This window comes from Equus asinus, chromosome 8, assembly GCF_041296235.1.
Source record: "Equus asinus isolate D_3611 breed Donkey chromosome 8, EquAss-T2T_v2, whole genome shotgun sequence".
In the NCBI taxonomy this organism is placed as follows: domain Eukaryota; kingdom Metazoa; phylum Chordata; class Mammalia; order Perissodactyla; family Equidae; genus Equus; species Equus asinus.
Genome location: NC_091797.1, coordinates 18,587,895 through 18,610,058, shown reverse-complemented (window position 1 = coordinate 18,610,058; position 22,164 = coordinate 18,587,895). Strand labels below are relative to the sequence as shown.

Here is a 22,164-nt window from a genome sequence, read left to right as displayed (position 1 = left end):
TCCTAGGGCCTGATCTACTGGCTGGGAAGCTTTGGTTTTGTTGCCTGACCTTTGATTCAGCTTCCTTTTTCTCCATTTGTAAAATAAAGCTGACAAGTCTTCTCAAAAAAATCAATTGAGAATATGAACGTGAAAGCCCTTTGTAGCTCATATTAACAATGCTATCTAGAAGTCAAAATCTTAACGCAAGAGGAAAATGACTTGCTGAATAGTTGTCTTCCTTTCCATGACTCAAACATCAAGTTGGCATTTCTTGACACCACGACAAAGCCACTGAGAAGCAAGATGGCATATGTTCAGGCTGCTACTTTCACAGCACCAAATTACCCAGTTGGAGTTAACCAATAGACATGGCACAATTTTTCCAAAGGTTTTGTCTATGCAAAGCCAAACATGTTTTGTTTGTTTCTGTTTATTTTTGCAAAACAGAGGCAGGCCTGGGTCGGCCCAGTGGCACAGCGGTTAAGTTCACACCTTCCGCTTCGGCGGCCCAGGGTTCGCTGGTTCTGATCCTGGGTGCAGACATGGCACCGCTCAGCAAGTCATGCTGTGGCAGGCGTCCCACATATAAAGTAGAGGAAGATGGGCACAGATGTTATCTCAAGGTCAGTCTTCCTCAGTAAAAAGAAGAAGACTGGCAGCAGATGTTAGCTCAGGGCTAATCTTCCTCAAAACAAAAACAAAAACAGGGGTGGGCCCTTGGCATTCTTAACATGCTTTAAACAACAGTTGACGTTTTTAGGACATCCTGCTTGTTCAGCCTCTGAAGGCCATGGTCACTGGATCATGGAGCTGATGCCGTTTAGAAGCTCAAGCACAAAGCTGTGCCCAGCAAGGACTCAAAACACATATAAATTTAATGCATAGAACAGAAGCTTCACCCAGCTAGACAGGATTTTATAGTAGCTTCCAGAATGAAAATTTGGGAGAAAGGAAATTATACTTATGGTACTAAATTTGGAGGTCCTTGGTGGGGGTGGGAGGCGCATTTAAGAATGAACATTAAAAGGAAGCTTTTCTGCAAAAATAGAGATTGACAGGTTCCAACAAGAAAGTTTCCACTGTCCTCGACAAAATGGAGAAAGGTTATGTGTCAAGAAAATAATGGCTTCCTCAAACTACCAGCTACTGACCAGGGCAAAATTCCTTCCAACTTTGCTGCTATACCAGTAACTGAGAGAAGAAAGCAAGAATACTTCATAGGTGATCAGAGTTCCTATCTTCTTAGCACTTTGAAATGTAACCCAAGATTCAATTCTTCTCCATCCCATAATCTAACTATTTGAACCAAAAGTATCTCGAGACCCCCTTACCCTATCCCAGAGCTGCCTCCAATTAAATGACAATATTGGAAACAAATCTTCAGCTTATGAGAATATCTTTTCTTTACTCTGAGACCAAAAATGATGGCGGTTGATTTTCTTGGTTAAGAAGCTCAACTTCATCTTGGATTCTGAAGGAAAGGAATCTCCTGGTTGATAACGGTAAATTCTGTAATATCTTCCCTTTTTACTTCTGGCTTTCTTTCCTTTTCTTGGTCCTTCTATTTGCAAAACCAGTCCCAGCCACCCTCTTCTGAGCATGGCAGACACATTACATTGAGGGAAGAAAGTCCATCACCATCTTGTGGAACCCAAGTGGCATTTGGCAAATACATGAGGACAAATCTCGTCCCAACCCCCTCAAAGCTAAGGACTTGACCCAAGAGGGTGCAAAAGTGGCTCTCCTCTGTACTTCTCTGAGTTCCTGCGTATCTAGCTTCGAAGTGCAAAAGGAGTTTTAGATAGCTGCAGTGTTCTGGAAGTTTGAAAGATGCATAAATAACCAAAATGGCAGGTTATTACACATGCAAATTAAATGAAAGCAAAGAATGGAACGGATGATCTGGCCAGAGAGCAATGCTTGGGGACAAACATCTCTCTGATGCACTGTGGATTTGAGTCTGGCCCTCTACCTGTGCAGCAAGGCTGAGTGGTCAGCCAGAAACACACCCAGGGGATGGCTCTGTGGAACCAGCACAGGGGCGTCACGAATTCACGGTGTGTGCGTCTGCACCTGGGGTTGCAGCTAAGCTTCCTACAGCTTCATCTATCTCCCCAAGTACATGCTTCTAGATCTAAGGCCAGGGATGCCTCTAGGTTCTCATCAGTCCCCGATGACTGAATTACCACAGGGCCCCCTGGCAGTACCACCTCCAAACCTCATTATACCTGCACACTTCCCCACTCCTTAAGTGGATTTTTCAGTTCTTTGTTCATTTACAATAACTGATCACGTTTCTAATTAAAGCAAAGCTCAGGGCCCTTTAAACTGCATCATTGTAGGTAACCCACTTTAGACAATGTGGCTCTAAAAATGGACCTTTAAATTACCTCATGCTAGAGGAGGCAATTCCAGCTCCTGCAAATAGAGCTGACAAACAATGCTGCCTCAGCAGCTTCACCTGGGCTGAACACTAGATGTGGGACTTATGCAAAAACCAGACACTATTAATTCCCTGGACAAATATTTATCGAAGACCTACCACGTGTGTACCGTGCCACGTGTGGCACTGGGCCAGAGGCTGAGGATAGAACCTTGAGAGTTTACAGGGCAGCCCTATGGAGTTTACCTTCTTTTTTTTTTTTTTTTTGAGGAAGAATAGCTGAGCTAACATCCACCGCCAATACTCCTCTTTTTGCTGAGGAAGACTGGCTCTGAGCTAACATCCATGCCCATCTTCTTCTACTTTATATGTGGGACGCCTACCACAGGATGGCTTTTGCCAAATGTGCCATGTCCACACCTGGGATCCGAACCGGCGAACCGTGGGCCGCCGAAGCGCAACGTGTGAACTTAACCGCTTAACCACCAGGCCAGGCCGGCCCCTGGAGTTTACCTTCTAAAGCAGGACACACAGAAACAACCGATTACATCAGTAATTGCTCAATTAGAATTGAGATTCCTTCTGAGAAGGAGAAATACAGAGCCCTGGGAGAGGGGGTTTAACAGGCGCTTCCTAGCTTAGGAATGGTAGAGAAATGTTCTGGAGTAGTTCTGAAGGATAGAGAAGCAGAACTTAACTCTGGGCAGGGGAAGTGGAGGGGATTAGGCAGAGGGAGTCCCAGAGCAAAAGTCTGAAGTAGAAGGAAGCTCAGCACAGGAACTAAAAAATTTACGTAGCTTTACCTCAAGATGCAACACAGTGGCCATTGTCAAATTTGGAGAGGCTCCACATTTTGATCCTAATCCAGAATGCAATGAGAAGTCATTATATGTTTATATCGGAAGGTGGGGGGAAAGAGGCATATACTCTACATTTGTGAACTCAAAACTTATCTGGCTGCAGAGTGGAAGGTGAAAGTGGCGTGGGGCGAGAGCTGAGGAGAAAACTCACTCAGAAGGTGAAAGCTAAGGTGGAAGTTGGGTGACTTGGACTAGGGTGGTGGCCATGGAAAGAGGAGAAGGCAACAGATTTGAGAGGTCAGATCAGCTGGATTTGGTGAACGATGACCTATAAGAGAAGAAAGAGGAAGAAATCAAGAGTTTTCAAATAGCACTCAAGAGAGCACAGGATGGAACGGTTCTCAGGGCTGCCCCTGAGGCCCGGGAGGGGGCACCTGCGGGCCCACGGGCAGGGATGGGAAGTAGGGCGCCAAGCTCCCCATTTCTGCCTCAAACACAGCAGCTCTGATTTACCAATGTGCTAAGGGGGTTTCCAGATAAGAATTCATTTTAAGGAGGGTTTACTCCTACAGCAAATTTGAAAATCACTGTGCTATAAGGACCCCAAAGAGCTCTGCCAATAACAAAGTTACCAGCCAATCCCATCTGAGCTACATAGCTGGAGGACCTGCCCCCTGGGCTCCTCAGCCTACTGAAACCCTGCTGAGAGAAGCGATGGCACTGTCCCTTTTTCTTAACAGAGACACAGGTGGCACCTGAGAAAAGTTATTTTCCTTTTAGTCAACTGAAAACTTGCCTGGTGGTGGCCCTCTGGGTTCTAAGAAAATCAGAATGATGTAAAAATCATTCCCAAAGACGATTCTGGGGGTGAAGCGATGGGTAATGGGGAGGAAGAGGGTCAAGTTCAAAAGCAATATTTAAGAATGTTCCGTACAAACTGTAAAACCGAGCTGAGTTGATACCTAAAAGCTAATGTTAGGGAAAACACCTGAATCTGGAGACACAATCATTAAAAAGTGGGCGAGCGGGAGCCAGAAACCCTGAGGTTCTACCTGATCCCGATCCTTAATGCTCTCATTTGTACAGAGGCGGAGAAACTAAATCAGAGGTTCACCAAAGCCTTGGGCCTCAAACGCAGCATCAGAATTACCAGCTTTTTAAAAAGGTCACATCCCCAGTCCCATCACCTGAGATCATGCGGATGTGCAATGGGGCCAGGAATTCGTTTTGTCTGTTTTTAAGCTTTCCAAGTGGTTCTGATGCCCAGCTAAGTTCTGGACCCCCTGAGCTAAGACAGGACCCCTCTAACTCTAATCCTCTGATTCTGAGAAACACTCTGGAGACAGCCCAGTTCCACTCAGAGCCCCTCCCTCCACCTCTTACCCAACCTGGCACCTTTACAGTTTTCATATTGTTCTTTTTTAATAATTATTTTTATAACAAAGATAAACATTTTTGTAATAATGCTAATAATTATGAAATAGAGTAAAATGTTGAAGTCTCTGCTCAAATCCACCCATCCCTGGAGAAACCCACTGTCTATTTTGGTGTGCATGATTCCAGACCATTCTGAGCATTTACACATAATACATACACACACACTTTAAGCTGGCTGGCTCAGTTACTGTAGGTTTGCTTCACGTGTCTCAAGGGGACAGGCCACACATACTATTCTGTGACTTGCTTTCATTCAGCTTCTAATACTACATCACGGAAATCTTTCCATGTCGGAAATACAGACATTTCATTCTTTATAACGGTCCAGTTCTCTTCGACAGTACGGATACGCCTTAATGTAGAGGTTCCTCCTTCTAAGGACATGTAGATTGCCTCCTAGTCCATATGTCGGCGTACGTGTGCATTTTTCTCTATTCCGCATTCCCCTCCTTCCCTTCCCACTCCACGCCCCAGTTTCTCTTCTTTCCTTCTAATCCCAAATGACAGCCACGGCCACGCTGCTCAGTCTTGAGAACCGCTTTCTTCAAGGACAAGTCTCCACACAAGCCATGACTTAGAGCCTCTCGCTCCTCCTCCTCCCCATTAATATGAATCTACCAGATCTGTATTTTCAGCCTGCAGAAGGATCAGATTTGAAGTAGAAAGAGTACCCGGGCGAAGACTTAGAGAACAGAAGACTTGTGTTCCTGTCCAGGCTCTGCCTTAAGACCAGTAGGACGTTGTTTTACTCGCTTGTAAAATTAGCGGGTTGGACTAGGTTGTATTCAACTGTAACCTTCAAGGTGTCTGTGACTGTCTGTCAAATTTCACCTTTTCCATGGAGCCTTTACAACGAGTCCTAGACACCCAGATTCCAAGTAGATGAGCAAACTCTTCATCACATTTCCTGTTTCTCTTCATTGTTTTGGTATCTAATTACATATTGTCTTATAATGTTTGTTGATGACCTCCTAAGTGTATATATTTATCTTCCCATAATGATCATAAGCAGCTCAAGGCCAGGGACAACCACGTAGATTGCATTTCCTCCCTTGCTCAACCACCTCAATAATAAAGATCACGGAAATCATCAACAGAGCATCCTCTGAACCAGGGGTGAGCAAACTAAATCCTGCATGCCACTCGTTCTTCTAAGTTTTACTGGAACCCAGACATTCGTTTAGGCATTGCCTATGGCTGCTTTCATACAACGGCAGAGCTGGATAGTTGCAAAAGAGACCATATAGCCCGCAAACTTAAAATATTTACTGTCTGCCCATTTACAGAAAAAAAGGCTACCAATACCCGCACTGAGCAGTGAAAAGAAATGTCCAAAAATGCAGGGACCAGGAGCTCCCTTGCAGGGATCCTCAGACCTCCTCAGAGAGTCTAGCAATGAGGACTGAGTTCTTGGCTTCCTTTCTTGACATTCACTCCCACTCACACACCAAATCTGATCCTTCCATCCCTTGCTTAGAACTCCCAATGGCTTCCCTCATGACTTACGGACGAAATGCAAAATCTTTACCAGAGATGGAACTCCCTCGGAAACGCCATCCCTGGCCCTCTCCCCAAATTAAAACAGGTTTCCCTTTCTTCCCTTTTTTCCCATAGGACTACCACAATTTTGTAGTTGCACATGGATCTGTTTAGTGTGTCTTCCCCTCTGGACCCCACACTCCATGAGGACAAGAACAGAGTCTGTTTTCCCTCCTAATGCTCTCCAAGCCCTCAAGGACGCACGTGATTCAGGGTATACCTCATGCGTTTGTTGACTAAATGAATGAATGGATCTGCAGACCATAAATAATTAAAAGCAGCACATGAAAGTGTGGTGGCAGAGGAGCTTGCTGGAGGAAAGCACAGGTGTTAAGCCAAGCGTGAGAGAATCGCCAGGATAATTCAAGAGAGAAAGCAGTCTGGCAGCCTTCAGCCTATGGGGAAAGAGGTCCTTTCCCCTCCAAAGACCCTGACGACATCACTTGTACTTCTGGAACCATAACTGGCTTACAAGAATGATGCTCAGCATGTTGCTTAAGATGACAAGCAAATATAACCATGAATTTAAAACATCTCCTCTCACTTTATGAAAAAGATTTATATACTAACGGTGCTTAGAATTATAAGCAGTATAATGAGATTATTCTTCAGAAGTTATCTATGTTCCATCCTAGTTTAAACTTTGGTAATTTGGAAAATTTTATTTCGCCAGGACACTTATTTCACCAACAATAATGGACAAATGAGGCAAACATTAGTGTCCCATCCCCAACAGGATATGAGAACACTATACATACTTACTGAGTGATTAAAAGGTAACGCTCAGGACAAAGATTTCGAAGGAGGGAAGAGGCAGGTCTAAAAGGACGAGTGATGGGGCCGGCCTGGTGGCGCAGCAGTTAAGTTCGCACGTTCCACTTCGGGAGCCCAGGGTTCGCCAGTTCAGATCCCAGGTGCGGACCTACATACTGCTTGTCAAACCATGCTGCAGCAGGCGTCCCACAAATAAAGTAGAGGAAGATGGCCACGGATGTTGGCTCAGAGCCAGTCTTCCTCAGCAAACAAGAGGAGGATTGGTGGTAGATGTTAGCTCAGAGCTAATCTTCCTCAAAAAAATAAATAAAATAAAAGGACAAGCTATAAAGGCTTCCAGGACCCCCCACACTCACCTTGGTGACCCACATCACATCTGCCCTGTTGTCACTTCTACTCCAGGGAAGAGATGGACCCAACTGAAGACCAGAAGCATCCAGATGTGTTAATACATGTTAGAACGTTGATGCCTATTTACCTCAACAATTCTTATCCCATGACCTCACCCTTCGAACAAATGGGAAAAAACTCCTTGCAGTTTACAAGAACAACATATTTATGTCATTCTTGTTCCCTAGCAAATTCCAATAATTTTTAATGGAAATGAGCAAACTCAAGGCAGTGGTAAACTTTTGTCTATTCATAATGGACAAACAGGAACACAGCTTGTGAATTTACTTCAGAAACTACTTGGTTTTTTGGTGAGGGAGATTGGCCCCGAGATAACATCCACTGCCAATCTTCCTCTTCTTGGTTGAGGAAGACTGTCACTGGGCTAATATCTATGCCAATCTTCCTCTATTTTATGTGGGACACTGCCACAGCATGGCTTGATAAGCGATGCTAGGTATGCGCCTGGATCCAAACCTGTGAATCCCGGGCCTCTGAAGTAGAGCACGCAAACTTAACCACTACGCCACCAGGCCAGCTCCCCCTAGAAATTTTTTAATGCTGCATAAAACTAATAGTTTCAGAGGGATCTCAGCTACTGCAGATACTATAATAAAGATAAGGAGAGCAAGTTATTCCTGAGAAGGTGACTATGCAATATCTATTAAGATGATCAAAAGGCAAAAGCCAGGTAGAACTAGACGCCCTAGAATGTCTGGCCATTGTGAGCCTCACATATTCATAACAGCAAGACACTGACTGCTGAGAGTTCTCTAGCTTTGAAGGGAGAAAAAGAACGCGCAACGCGGAAAGCTCCAAGGATAAGGCTTCCACAAAGCACAGACAGTACTGCTCCCAGTTACATAAATTTGGTCAGCTCCCGCATTTCCTTCTCCCCTCTCCGATTTAAAAAAGTCTTCTGTTGCTGGGTCAAAAGCAGGGACTGCTGTCAAAGCAAGTGAATATGGAGACAGCCAAGGCTAGAATGTGCTGACTGTAGGACTAGAAGGAGGCAAGCTCAGGGGACACTGGGAAAAGGAAAAAAACGGACAAGGCCTAACCCAGATGCGGTCTTCCCTGCAACCTGCAGTGCAGAGAGAGGCCTCTGCGCACCCGGCACTCAATCCCTGGACCACAGAACTTCATCTCCTTCTATGCGCTTCGACGACTATTTCTATAGGCTACGACCCCCACCTACAGGGAGAAGCCACGTTATAAACAAGACAGTGGCAAAGGTTCAGGGAGATACTCTTCTGTGCTCAAAGAATTTATAGAATCCTTATATAAACCAAGGCAGGCTAACACGCACCAGCCAGCGCAGCAACTCCAGCACGAAAGTATAAACAAAACCCATTTTAGCTTCCAGGGTGCTGAGCAGGCCCAGCTCTCTCAGGTCCCAGCTGGGGGATTTTAGAAAGAGGCTCAGCCCACGTCTCCATGTCCTCATTAGTGTAATCGAAATAATAGTAATAGCTACTCTCCTAAGATTGTTTTCACAATTAATTTTTAACACAGATAAAGCAGGTAGAACACGTGTGACACAAGTAAGTGCTCCACAAATGTCAGTTATTTTAATGATCACTCCTTCTACTTATCATTCTACTCTATTTTAGCTTCATTCCCTCAGGATTAGACAATCTTTTAAAATACCCCAATGAAAATGCAAATATCCAATTCCTGCAATACTGTGATTTATAAGCAATATACATTGGGTCAATTCAGAGGACCGAAATATATTGTTCAGATATATCTGGTCTTCATCCACAGTTCCTGGCTCACAGCAACCAAAACCCTGGAGTTGCCAGAGCATAAGAGCAAAGGGAGCATCTTTTGTTATAATATTTAGATTCTTGTCCTCAGTTCCTGGAAATGCTTCAGGGCCACAAAGATGACTTAAGGTGACTTTTGGACCCCACCCAAGGGCTGTGGCTGGTTGCCGGGAGAACCAGCGGATGATCAGAGGACTGGAGTCCACTCCCTGATTTCCAGGCAGGAGAGGGGAGGAGAGGGGGGATCCGAGGGGCAATTTGAGGGTGGATCAACTGCCAATGGCCAACGACTTGGTCAATCATGACTACATAATGAAGCCTCCTTAAAAACCCAGAAGGAGAGCTTCCATACTGGGGAACCAGACCGCTTCCCCGCTTTCCTGCGCCACTGCGCCAGACTCCAGGACAGGAACTCCTTTGCTCCGGCCCTCGCCCTACGTTTCTCTTCATCTGGCCGTTGATTCGTATCTTTTCACATTCTTTGTAATAAATTGGTAATCTAGTGAGTAAGTAGATTTTCTTGAGTTCTGTGAGCCGTTCTACCAAATTAATCAAACTCGAGAAGGGTGGTCTTGTAGGACTGAGCCTTTTACCTGTGGAAGCTGATTCTCTGTCTGGGTAGACAGCGTTAGAAGGAACTGAATTCTCAGACACCCTGCTGGCAACCAAGATCTGCTCGTTGGTGTGGGGACGCCTCCACACACATGTTGGAATTGGGTCCAGGAACCCTTTGCAGTATCCAAGACTCCAGATTTTAAAAAGCTGTAATCCTAAAAGATACCCGATGAGACTTGGAGCATTCTACAAAACAAAGATATAGCCTGCACAACAATGAGTTAAAGGACACACAAGGACCAACTGGCATTTCACACAGATTTAAAATATAAACTTAGTACATAGCAAGTGAGAAAACATAAGAGGAGAAAGGATTTACTATTAATAAGTACACTTCAGACAAATGGGGCAGAATTTAAGTAAGCATTTTCCAGAGTGAATTTCCCTGATCTAGTCCTATAAGATGTTAAAATGATTCTAGGGCCGGGCCCACCCAATGGCGCAGTGGTTAAGTTCGCACGTTCCGCTTCTCGGCGGCCCGGGGTTCGCTGGTTCCGATCCTGGGTGCAGACATGGCACCGCTTGGCATGCCATGCTGTGGTAGGCATGCCACATATAAAGTAGAGGAAGATGGGCACGGATGTTAGCTCAGGGCCAGTCTTCCTCAGCAAAAAGAGGAGGACTGGCAGTAGTTAGCTGAGGACTAATCTTCCTCAAAAGAAAATAAACAAACAAATAAAAATAAAATGATTCTAGGGTCTAAAACATAGGTGAACAAACTCTAGCCGGCTGCCTGCTTTTTTTATAGCCCACAAGCTAAGAATGGTTTTTACATTTTAAGTAGTTGGAAAAAAAAAAATCAAAAGAAGAATATGTTTGTGACACATGAAAATTATTTGAAATTCACATTGCAGTGCCCATAAATCAAGTTTTATTGGAATGCGGCCACGCCCTTTCTTTCAGGTATTGCCCACAGCTGCTTTCAAAGCACAAAGGCAGAGCTGAGTAGTTCCCACAGAGACCACGAGGCAGAAAAAGCTGAAAATACTTACTATGCAGCTCTTTACTGATAAAGTTTACCAATCCCTGGTCTGAAAGTTTAGGAAATGCTCCTGATTGCAGCCCTCTCTTGGAGAGACACAATACTAGCCTGTTGGCGTTCCAGGAGACCCTGCAGGAAGGCTGCAGAAAATGGTCACTTATTAGCACCCAGCTCTTCCCAAACTTATTTGGCCATACAATCCCTTACTTATGCAATGGGTATGAACATCCTGCAGATCACACTGAGGTAGTTCTCACCACCAATATGATGCTGAAGTCCAGAAAAGTCAACAAACGCAACATTAAAAAGATCAAATATACAATTAAAAGTAATCAAATAGTTTATTTAGTCCATCTGCAAAGAGATCAATTTCTGACCATTAAAATCGACAAAAAAGATATTCTCAGATATATAAAAAAATGGGCTTAAGAATATTAACTTAAATTTGTGTTATTAAATATAATATTAAATGTAGAATGTAGAAATGTCATACACAGTAATAAAAGGTTATAACGAGAATATATAAAGAATTAATGCAAATGAGGTTTACACAAAGTCCAGTCCATAGCAGAGACGGAGGACAACATGAGTAATTAGAAAGGTAATCATCATCTGGATAAATTTATGATGTTCCTAGCAACTAGGGCAATACAAATTTGCACAACCAAGGACCCTTACATGTCTATATTAAAGCAGCATAAATAAATTAAGATGCTAAAGTCCAGTGTTGGCAGGCTTGTGGGGTAGAAGGCACATTTATAGGTTGCTGGTGGGGCTCTAAATTAATTCAGTCTTTCTAAAGACAATCTGGCAATATGCAGCAAGAGCCATAAAACTGTTCATTCATTTCCTGTAACTGAGCAATTCCACTTTGGGGAATACACCTCAAATATACCTCACTTTTGGGAACAACCCAAAAGGACAAAGAGCAATTGGTTTGTACAGAGACAATTCCATGAGCACTGCTGGCAGTGAGAACAACAACCACCACCCAAGCATCCAACAACAGAAGGATGGCCCAACACACTGCCAACCAGAGCAGAGGGGGCCATGAAAAATGGCAGGCATGAAAGCTTGAATTGCCAGGAATCCCGGGCACCTCAAACCTACACATCCAAACTTCGGGTTCCCCAATCCCGCTCCGTCCCCCCGCACACAGCCTTTCCCTTCAAGGTAATCAGACCGCTGTGGACTATTCAACTTAGGAACCAGGGAGTCAGCCCTCATGACCGCTTTCCTTCAATTCCACTTGCCCCTTCATATCTCACCATCAGTAAACTCTTTGCAAAATCTCTCAAATCTATCCACTAATCCCCATTCTTCCCAGCCACCACCGAGAATCTTTACCTCTCCCCTGAGCTTCAGAAAGACTGCAGCTGGCCTCCTGCTTCTGTGCTTCCCTTTTCTAATCCATTCTCCATAGAGCTGCCAGAACGAGCTTTAAAAAAATCTAATTCAGAGTCAGCCCTGATGGCCTAGTGGTTATTAAAGTTTGGCACGCTCCGCTTCGGTGGCCCAGGTTCCGTTCCCGGGCACAGAACCACACCGCTTGTCTGTCAGTAGCCATGCTGTGGCAGCAGGTCACATAGAAGAACTGGAAGGACTTACAACTAGAATATACAACTATGTGCTGGGGCTTTGGGGAGAAAAAAAGGTGGGGGTGGTGAGACTGGCAACAGATGTTAGCTCAGAGCAAGTCTTTCCCAGGAAAAAAAACCAAAATCTAATTCAACCCTGCTTGCCTCTGAACTCCAAATGATATGCTGACACGTTCACACCTTAAAAGGTCTCATATGATTTGGGCCCTGCCTACCTCTTCAACCTCAATCCACACTCCCTTTGCCCAACCACACCAACCTGAGCCCCCACCATGATGGCCTTCTTTCTGCTCTCTGAACACGTAGCCTCTTTCCTACCTCTGGACCATTCCCCATGCTGTTCCCTCATACTGGCATACTCTTCCTTCTGTTCCTTAAGGAGGTCAGTCCTTAAAGAGGACTTAGTCACCCCTTCTGTTTTACCTGATAATCTATGAACTCCAAGAGGAAGGGGCCATGAATAACCTTTTACTATCATATACCCAGAGACTAGTAACATCTAACATTTAATAGATGCACCATATTCATTAAATGAGTGAAAAATATCTGTAAGATAATAGAAAATAGCTACACAAGAAAAGCAAAACACAACTAAGTACATACACATTAGTTTTTAACTATACATAAATGTTTGCATACTGTCAAAGAATAAAAATGAATTGGGAAGACACATAAAGAGAATTCCATACCTACTAGGTTCTTCTAGTCTGCCAACTTGCTTAAGTTTAAAATGTTCTTCGTTAATAACTAAATACCCTTGAGTTGTAGCTCAGAGTACTGAGATGTAGCGTAAACTCCAATTGCTCTCTAACTTGTCCAGAATGAATGAACAGTTTAGAACAAGATCCTTCCGGAATTCATTCAACAATCATTTACTGCTTATCTACTATGTGTCATGCCATTGAGCCAGAATACAAAGATGAATAGCACACTGTCCGGCGTCTTTAAGAAGCTGAAATGAAATAACAACCTTGGCCCCTGAGCATTCCAAATAAGGAGAGACGCAGACCCAAACTTTGTCCAATTTGGCATTTTCCCTGGGCCAGGTAAACAAGATTTAAATACAAGGAGCCATGAACTTCTAGAAGTAAAGGAAGAGCAAGGAGTGAATAACCCAGTTAAATTATTCTTGGAATCTGCTAACATTTGCCTTTGAATCTTTTTCCCCCTTCCGAACCCCCCCTCCTCTCCTAATCCTGATTAAGCTGACCTGGCCATGCCAAGGATGAAATCAGATAATGGTCTCATCTCAAAGGTTCTTTGGGAGACCAGAATTCCACCCTCTTTCCCAGAACCAGTGATTAAATTTCCTCTCACACTCTACCTTTCTTTCTCAGTATCTACAATCTAGGAAGGGATGTTTAAAAGCTTGTTTACATGTCTGCTACAGAGAGCGCAATAAACCACAAGAGAACATCATCAATGGGACTATGCACATCACGGAATTAAAGTTTCAGAGACCTGAAATGAATAGTTAACAAAGGAAATACTAATAACAGGTGCTGCAAACCCATGCACTCATCCTATACAAATAATCAGACTAGCAGCGAAGAAAACCCTAAACAGTCCCCGGGTTCTCAGGCTAAGTTAAGTTGAAACTACATTGCTAAGCAGAACCCATGTTACACTGTTACTCACTAAGCAAATATTTTTCAAAATGACCCAAGTAGCAGGAAAGCAAAGCATCCATCCCCTATTTATAACATTTCAACTTGCAAGAGGATCTTTCCATCTTAACCATGGCACCTTGCCCGTCAGAGTCACACCATAGGAAAACGCTTGCCAATGACTCCACGCCCTCCCCTTTTAACACACACACACACACACACACACACACACACACAGGCTGCTCTTACTGTATAATCAGCCATTTTGGCTAAACTTCCAAATGCCATCATGGAGCAGAAGTGTTCATCGGATGGAAAGAGAACATTTAATTCTTGGGTAAAATCATTCCTTTAACAGAAAACAAAATTCCAGTAAATTCAGGTTACTCGTCTCCTACCCACAAGCGGGCACTAAGAGCGGTGTGTACGAAGCCACACTGACCTAGATTTGAATCTTCTTTCTAGCAGTTGTCAATTGCTTGACCGTAACCTCTCTTAAGCCTCATCCCCTTATCTGTAAAATGGGACTAATGCTACTTACTAGCTCATGGATTTGTAAGATTTACCGGGATCATTTGTAGAAGGTACTCAACACAATGTCAATGGTAAGTACTGAACATAAGAGGAGTTGGTAATATCAAATCAATGATTAATATTAACAGCCATTAATATTCCTCCCTTCTGGGCTCTCAGCACCAAAGCCATCTTAAATTCCCCGCTGCTCTCATTTGATTGTACGACTCATGGATTCATTCCTCTCCTCTCTCCTAAAGCCATTAAACTCATGTTCCTTCACCCAAAACAGATTTGCAAATGGCTCCAAGCAACAGAGCCACCAAGTAGTTCCAGGCTAGAAGAGCACATGGAAAACTATACAAAGAGCAGATAATGAGCCTTGCTATGACTTCCCTTACTAAGCCTCCTTTCCTTTTTTTCTTTTTGTTCTGTTTTTTACTTTAGAACAAAGCCTTTGCCATAATTTTCATATATTCTAAAGACAGGATGGGGCCACAGCTCAGTGCCCTGACTACCCACCCACATCCTGGCCATGCCCACTGTCTGAGGTCCTTCTGAGCACAACTTTCCCACCACTGCAAACATCTGTCATCTCCTTGGCCAGGACGCTGATGTGAAAAAAATCGAGATAGCCAGAATGCAGGGAGAATGAACCGTTCCCAGCAGCCTTTAGCACCCCTCAAGAAGAGTGAGACCACTGCTGCTCTGAATCAACAGCCTGCATCAGTGAGCCCCACCTCTCGACAGCCCCAGTTCAGCACACGCTCAATGACATCTGCCAGCTTCCTCCCGGGGTATAACCTCTGCCCAGCTCCCCTCCTCCTGGACTCAGGCTGGAAACGGGAGGTGGTAGGAAAGCCAGGTGGCAGCATGCAAGCCAACTTAGGATTCCTATTTACTTTTGGTATTTGACAAATACAAACACTGGGCAAGGCCAGTATTTACTGTATTTACTCATGATCTCGCCCCTATTCCTAAAGAATCAAAGCACAGCAGCTGCCACTCCAGAAGCAACAAAGCCCAGTGTCCTGCTAATGCTAAAGGGGGGTTCAATTTGGGGGGCCAAGTTGACTCTTACTATGGCTTCAGTTTTCATTCTGTCAAAGAGACATCTCTGAGCCTGATGGTGCAGACTGAGTCTGCTCCAAATGGTCATCAGGCACATGCCCAAAGGTGATGATACTCTGGGCTCCTCTTGTCACAGAACAGAAGCACCTGAGTTTGCCAGGAAGTTGCCAGTGGCCTGGCATCACCGGAATTTGCCAGGCCTACTGGGGGAAGAGGGCCAGCAGAGTATTAGTGCTTACTGGAAAATAGGCATTGGAGTTTACGCAATGAAAAGTCACTCAATTCATACAGGCCCTTGAATAGTCTGATGATGCATCTGACCATTTCCCGACACCAAAAAAATTAATGAAGTTTGCTTATGCCAATTACATTTCATGTACTTTATAAAGGGCCAGGTGAGTACAAAACCAATTTTCAACTTGCCTATGGAATCTCCAAAGAGGTTTTACCTCTCATCTGGACAGATGGAATCAAGTGTAAAGTGATGTCTCTGCATTCTGATCCACAATGCAGAAAGTCCACAGACCACCAGCCAGGGCCAGCCCAGCAGCTCATGCCTACTTGCCCCTATCCAATAAGGGCACACCTGGAGAAAGGGGCCTTCTGCAAACTGTCCTGGAAAATAGGGCATTAACTGTGCCTACACATCCAGCTTGATAGACTCTGTCCAAATTTAGCCACGCTAAAATATGTAATTTAGCCAGTTGGTGGATTTATGCCTTTTTAGTCTCAGGTTTTTTCTTAACCTAAGGTAGTAGACATTCCATTTCAAGGAATTTATTTCTTGCTGATTGGGTTTGCTTGTGTATGTTATTTACACTGGAGGTTTGTTTGTTTGTTTTGGACTGGACCTGAGGCAGCTTCAGCCAGCCACACGCCTCTAGAAACAGTTTAGATGAGAAAGCTCGATCCCATTCTATACATTTTGACAAGGATGGAAGACTCACGGGGAATGTTGGAAACCCCGCATTCCAGTACAGATCCCCATTCTCCATTCTTCTGATTATGAGTCACCTTCCTTACCAAGACTAATCTATGTTATTCTGAGACTTGGAAGATTTTCCTTCCTCTTTCAGACTAACAGCCAAAGTTACTTCAAGCAGTTTAAAGATTTCAACATCAATCACATTTTGTGTATTACTTCGAGTATATCACATTCAGCCACTGATTCCATATAAGACAGTGAAACCCAACCAGCACTGCTGGGAGCCATGTACATTTTATACACCATGTAAACTGTACCTGTGGGGCTTCACTCAGATCCTAATTCATCCCTGGGGTCCCACTGCCTAGGACAATGCCTATCTCAGAGAAAGTGCTCAATGTAGGTTTATTAACATACAATAAATTGCTTCCCAAATCTAGGCTGTTTTTTTCCTTCCCACTTTCACACTCCAGTGTTGTGGAGTTAAGACATATAGAGAGCAGGGGCCAGCCGCATGGCCGAGTGGTTAAGTTCGCGCGCTCCACTTCGGCGGCCCAAAGTTTCGCCAGTTCGGATCCTGGGCAAGGACATGGCACTGCTCATCAGGCCACGCTGAGGTGGCATCCCACATAGCACAACCAGAAGCACTCACGACTAGAATATACAGCTATATACCAGAGGGCTTTGGGTAAATGAAGAAAAAGCAAAAAGATTGGCGACAGATGTTAGCTCAGGCGCCAATCTTTAAAAGAAAAAGCTATACAGAGAGGAGAAAAATCCTTTGGATGTACTATCAGCTCTAATTCAAAGTTCTACTTGAACTCACCACCAAGTCCATCAGAAGTTCAGCCTCCACCAGAGCACGCCACACCTACCTAGTCAAATAGCCAAAGTCAAGCGCCAAATTCTAGACAACAACTTCAAGAAGCTAAGGTCAGAAGGTGGCACCAAGCTAGGTATCCAGTCTCAATAACAGTGACAAATACTAATACTTGGTACTTTCCAGGCCAGCACACAGAAGACCAGGCCCTTGCAGCAAATGTCCCTCTATCTGGAATTCATAATATATGCAGAATAGCAGTTTCGAAAACTTGAGACACCATTTCCTCATCAATTACGGCTCCCTTCTCTTGGGCTGGCCCCACTGCCCACATTCTATCCGTCCAGTCAAAGCAAGCTCCCTGAGGGCAAGAGACATCCCTGAGTGTGTCGCATCATGGTGGGCAAGCCCTTCTAGGGCATTCCTTCACACTGGCACAAACCTAAATCTCCTTTATCTTCTCTACAGACTTTTGGGCTGGAACACAGAAAATTTTGTCTTTCAGTTTATGGTTTACTTTCCAGTATCATGCAGACACCTCAATTCATCAGAAACAGAAGTGCAAGCAGCAAGAACACTTCCTACCAGAGGCACTCTCGTAATTCTCATTACGTTCCGCGACAGACCAAACCACCCATTTCAACTTTGCCCCAGTGAGCCTTCTCTGCTGTTACATTTCATCATCCAGCAGTTTGGAGTTGTGACACAGGCAGTGTGGCCCAGGCGTGAGGCAGAGCGTGAGCTGAGAGTCAGACAGTCCTGGGCTCCAGCCTCAGTGCCCTCACTTGGGAGCTGTGTGGCCCAGGACAAACCAATGATGCTTTTGCAGCCTCCATTTTCTCATCTGTAAAATGGAAATAATACCACCCCCTTCAGAGACAGTGGGAGTTAAATGAGATACTATATACAAAGCACCTAGCACAGTAATTTTTATATACATATAAATCATACTATATGTTATACATATCATTATTATATATAAGTATACACATATGGGGGGGTTGGTTTTTTTGTTGAGGAAGATTTGCCCTGAGCTAACATCTGTACCAATCTTCCTCTATTTTTTAGTATGTGGGCCACCAGCACAGCATGGCCGCTAACAGAGCGGTGTAGGTCCATACCTGGGAACCAAACCTGGGCCACCAAAGCAGAGCACGCTGAACTTAACGACTAGGCCCCCAGGGCTGGCCTTGTATTAGCTTTTTTAAAAAATCTTATAGTAAGTTCTCTTTCATACAGCTAGCCTGTCACGACAAGAAAAAGCATCAAAAATGATGACAATAACAAATATTGCCACACAATAGGGGAGATATTTGCAAGAAGAGGGGTAAATGTAAGCCATAATAAACAGGACGTTGTATTGGGTTCATTATTGTCTAATCTAATCACAATGTATACTTAGGTCACTAACGGCCCCCAGGAGTGTTCTGAGCACCCTGCCATGTTTACTTGGGCTCTGGGACCTGGTGCCTGTTATTTTCACATGGTCAAGAATCCCAATGGGATAAATAATCCTGAGAAATATGTCACGAGCCCATGGTCTGATACATTAACAACACCTGTCCTGAGGACTGGAGCTTGCAAGAGCGGCGATGGGAAAAATAAAAGATGGCACCTCCCCACCCTGCTTGGGGGTTACAACATAGCCCCCGGTGACCCATGTACACCCTTCTCAGTCACCCCTCAGGACAAGGGGTCGACCCCCGGCCATTCCATGAACTGAAGTGGAGCCTTTCTATTGTAGTTAACAGGAGAATAAGGACTCCTATTTCAGCTAACACCTTGAGGCTGCTTCTAAGCTCCACTATAAATTTCACTTTTTAAAAAAATTAGCCAAACTTCAATTCTCAGGTTTTCAGTTGCAAATCCAGTGCAAAATTTTTAGGTAAATCCAGGTTAATGACTTAAGAAAAGGAGCCAGTCTCTTACACTTTGAGTACACCGAGACCTTACTTTAAGAACCTATTGCATGCTGAAAGGTAAAATAAATGAAATACACTGATTTCAGATTTAATCTAGGACTGGACTCGATGTGAGTGTTGGAGGGACCCGACAGACATGTGGCGGGCTAGAAGAGTAGATCCAAGGCAGAGAAGGAAGAAACTCAAGGACAGATCTACGTCCACTGATGTCAAGATCAGTGTTCCCATGGGCTTAGACGGATTTCTCTCCACACCAAGACTATATCAATCCAGGTGCCGGCTTGAAGAGACTACCTCCGCCCACCCGCAACTGCTCACCATCCTCGCAGCTTGTTTCAAGGCTACAAATCTTGACTTTCCCGTTACTCTAAATGGGCAGAAAAGAGTCTCCGAAGGAGACTAGGACTTGCCTCATTATAAATGCTAAGGGCACCAAACTTTCCCGTAGTCTCTCTCTTCCCTTAAAACACACACTCACAGGGAACCAGTGTCTGTAGGATGAATGCCCAGGCCATAGCAACTGCAGTGCCCTGGGATCTAGGCAGATCTTGGCCAGGCAGGCATGAAGCCCTTTTCGGGAAGGAGACAGCAAGCCTGCCTTTCCCTTACACAGCCCTGCCATGAAAATAGGCTCTTGTTTTTTGTTTTTGTTTGGTTTTTAGCTAAGAATCTCCACCCTCCTTGCAGAGACAAAAAGATAGGCATGGGAAGCTTATGGTGGCACAAGGGTTTGATCTTAAATTAATTTTCTCCCACCTAACTCGCCCCCTCTCCCCTAACATTTGGAAAGAAGGAGAAGGGCTCTGGGGAAGTTGGGATAAGTTTTGAGTCAAGGGTGACGTCAGGCTTCAACCAGGTAAGTGATGGGATTCCGGAGAGGGCACGCCCTAGAGCTGAATGTGGCCCGGGTACTGAAGAAGGAACCTGCCCCACCCTGTAGGGTCTTCAGCCTGGACCCAGGTAAACGAGGGACAGAAAGACTGGAGAAAATTCATCTTCCTTTATGCAGCGCTCTCTCCCCCTCCCCCAACTTAAGTGTCAGCGCGCTGGCTGACCGGGAGCTGCCGCTTTGGAGGCGCCTGAGTGGGTCTCAAGGTTCTTTCTGGCGTGCAGAAACTGGGACCCACCCGAGCCAAGGAAGAGAGATGGGGGAGGGGGCGGCTTGCGCCCGGTTGGGGACCGCAAGGCGCGGATGCGCCCGGCATCTCCACCGCCCGGCGCGCACCGGTCCCACTCTCTCCCACTGCGGTAGCATCCCGACATGACACTGCGGCTGCAACAAAGCGGCGGCGGCGGGGAGCCCTCGGCGCCCCACGCCGCAGCCCCAGCCCCACACCACGCGGAGGGAACAGCTGCCGGGGGCTGGGGGGCTGTGGGGAGGGGGTGGGGGGGCACGAGGGCGGCCGAGTAGGGGGAAAGCCCTGAAATGCGCAGGCAAACCGGCGGCCACCCCTAGCGCCTCCTCCAGAGCAGCCAGGCTTCAAGGAAAACAATTCACCCACATTCCCGAGTCCCGGCTGAGCTCTGCGGCTCCCGCAAATAACCCGGTCGCAGCCCTCCCGCGTGCTGTCTTGTCTTGCAGGGCCCCCCAACCCGGCCGGCCCGACCCCACGCCTCCCGCGGCCCCAGCCCGGAGACCCGCCCCGCTCCTGGAGAGCGGCGCCTCCGGCTCCCGCGCGGCCGCCGCCCCCGGTCCCCCCGAGCGCTCACCAGGAGAAGGGAGCCGGCGATCATCGTGGCTCCGGCGATGCGGCTGCAGGAGGCGAGGGCGGTGCTGCTACTCGCGGAGGTCCCCATGGCTGAGCCCCGGACTCGCAGGCGCGCCCGGGGCGTGTGGCCCCCCGGCAGCTGGAATCGGCGGCTGCTTCTGCCCAGCGCCGCATCCACCGCCGCCTCCCCGGTCGGGAGCCCATCTACCTCCAGCACCCCATGTGCACTGCGGCAGCCGGGCAGCTGGGCAGAGGAGGGAGGCGGCGAGAGAGGCTCCGGGGCGCTCAGCACCTGCCCAGCGGCGCGGCCGCCCGGGCGGGGAGAGGCAGCGGCGGCTGCAGCCCGCGCCTCCCCGTGCTCTCCTCCGACAGCGGCTGCGGAGAACCAGGGAGGCGGGCTGGGCGCGAGAGAGCGAAGAAGCAACTTCCCATAGCGAAGCTTCCAGCCACTGCCAACCACCCTCCTCCGCTGCCCAAGACCGGCCGGCGAGGAACTGAGTCGGTTGGCCGCCGGGCGCGGGGACACACGTGGTGGCGCCGAAGGGGCGGGGGATCGGCCCTTTGTGATGTCAGCCTGGAGGAGGCCGGGCTCTTTGTGCTATCCGAAAGGGGAAGGCGTTCCAGGTGGAGCCAGGAGGGAGAGGGTGCCCCTTGGCGTTCGCTGAAGAAATTGCAGCTGCTTATTGACCCAGGGAAAACGCTGCGAAGTCATGCGCACGCTGACCCAAATTAACTTCTTTCTTCCTAGATGATTCTAAGTAAATTATTCCTGCAGCGGACGCCTTTCTGTTGTTTCTGACGCAATGGTTGAAAACAGCCGACCCTAGAGGACTTAGAGCAACTGCGTGCCAAAACGAAACCAGTGCTTTGATTCTCAAACTTGGCTGCGCTTTAAAATCGCCTGGAGATTAGATCATATATATTAATGCCTGGGTCCCAGCCCCGGAGACTCTGATTTAACTGGAACGGGATGTGGCCTGAGCACTGGGATTTTTTAAAGTTATCCATGTGATTTTAATATGTGGCAAAGTTTGAGAACCTCTAGGCTAATGAATGCAGTTAAGGAAATCAGACGAAGAATTCCAAACCCGGAGTCCGTGGAGTTGGGTCCATGGATGGTCCTCGAGAGGCCTTGGAAATCCTTGAAACATGTGGGCAGGTGCATTTTCATAATTAAAGGATCCAGAGTCTTGAATCAGATTATCACAGAGATAAGAAACACCCTTCCCCACAAAAAAGTGTTAAAAACGTTTGAGTTGAGTTCCAAATGCCTTTGTGGGATGTGGGTGGGTAGAAAGGGCGGTAGGATGCTGCTTCGGAAGTAAGAA

At 46.2% G+C, this 22,164-nt stretch overlaps 1 protein-coding gene across 1 annotated transcript in view; it reads right to left on the bottom strand.

The window, feature by feature from the left end:
* Positions 1-20,971, bottom strand: part of TNFRSF21 (TNF receptor superfamily member 21) — a 65,169-nt gene extending 44,198 nt beyond the window's left edge. Inside the window, exon 1 of the mRNA XM_014837526.3 lies at positions 20,838-20,971. Coding sequence (XP_014693012.1) covers positions 20,838-20,924 — 87 coding nt within the window. The 5' untranslated portion in view covers positions 20,925-20,971. The remainder of the gene's footprint in view (positions 1-20,837) is intronic.
* Positions 20,972-22,164: the final 1,193 nt, after the last annotated feature.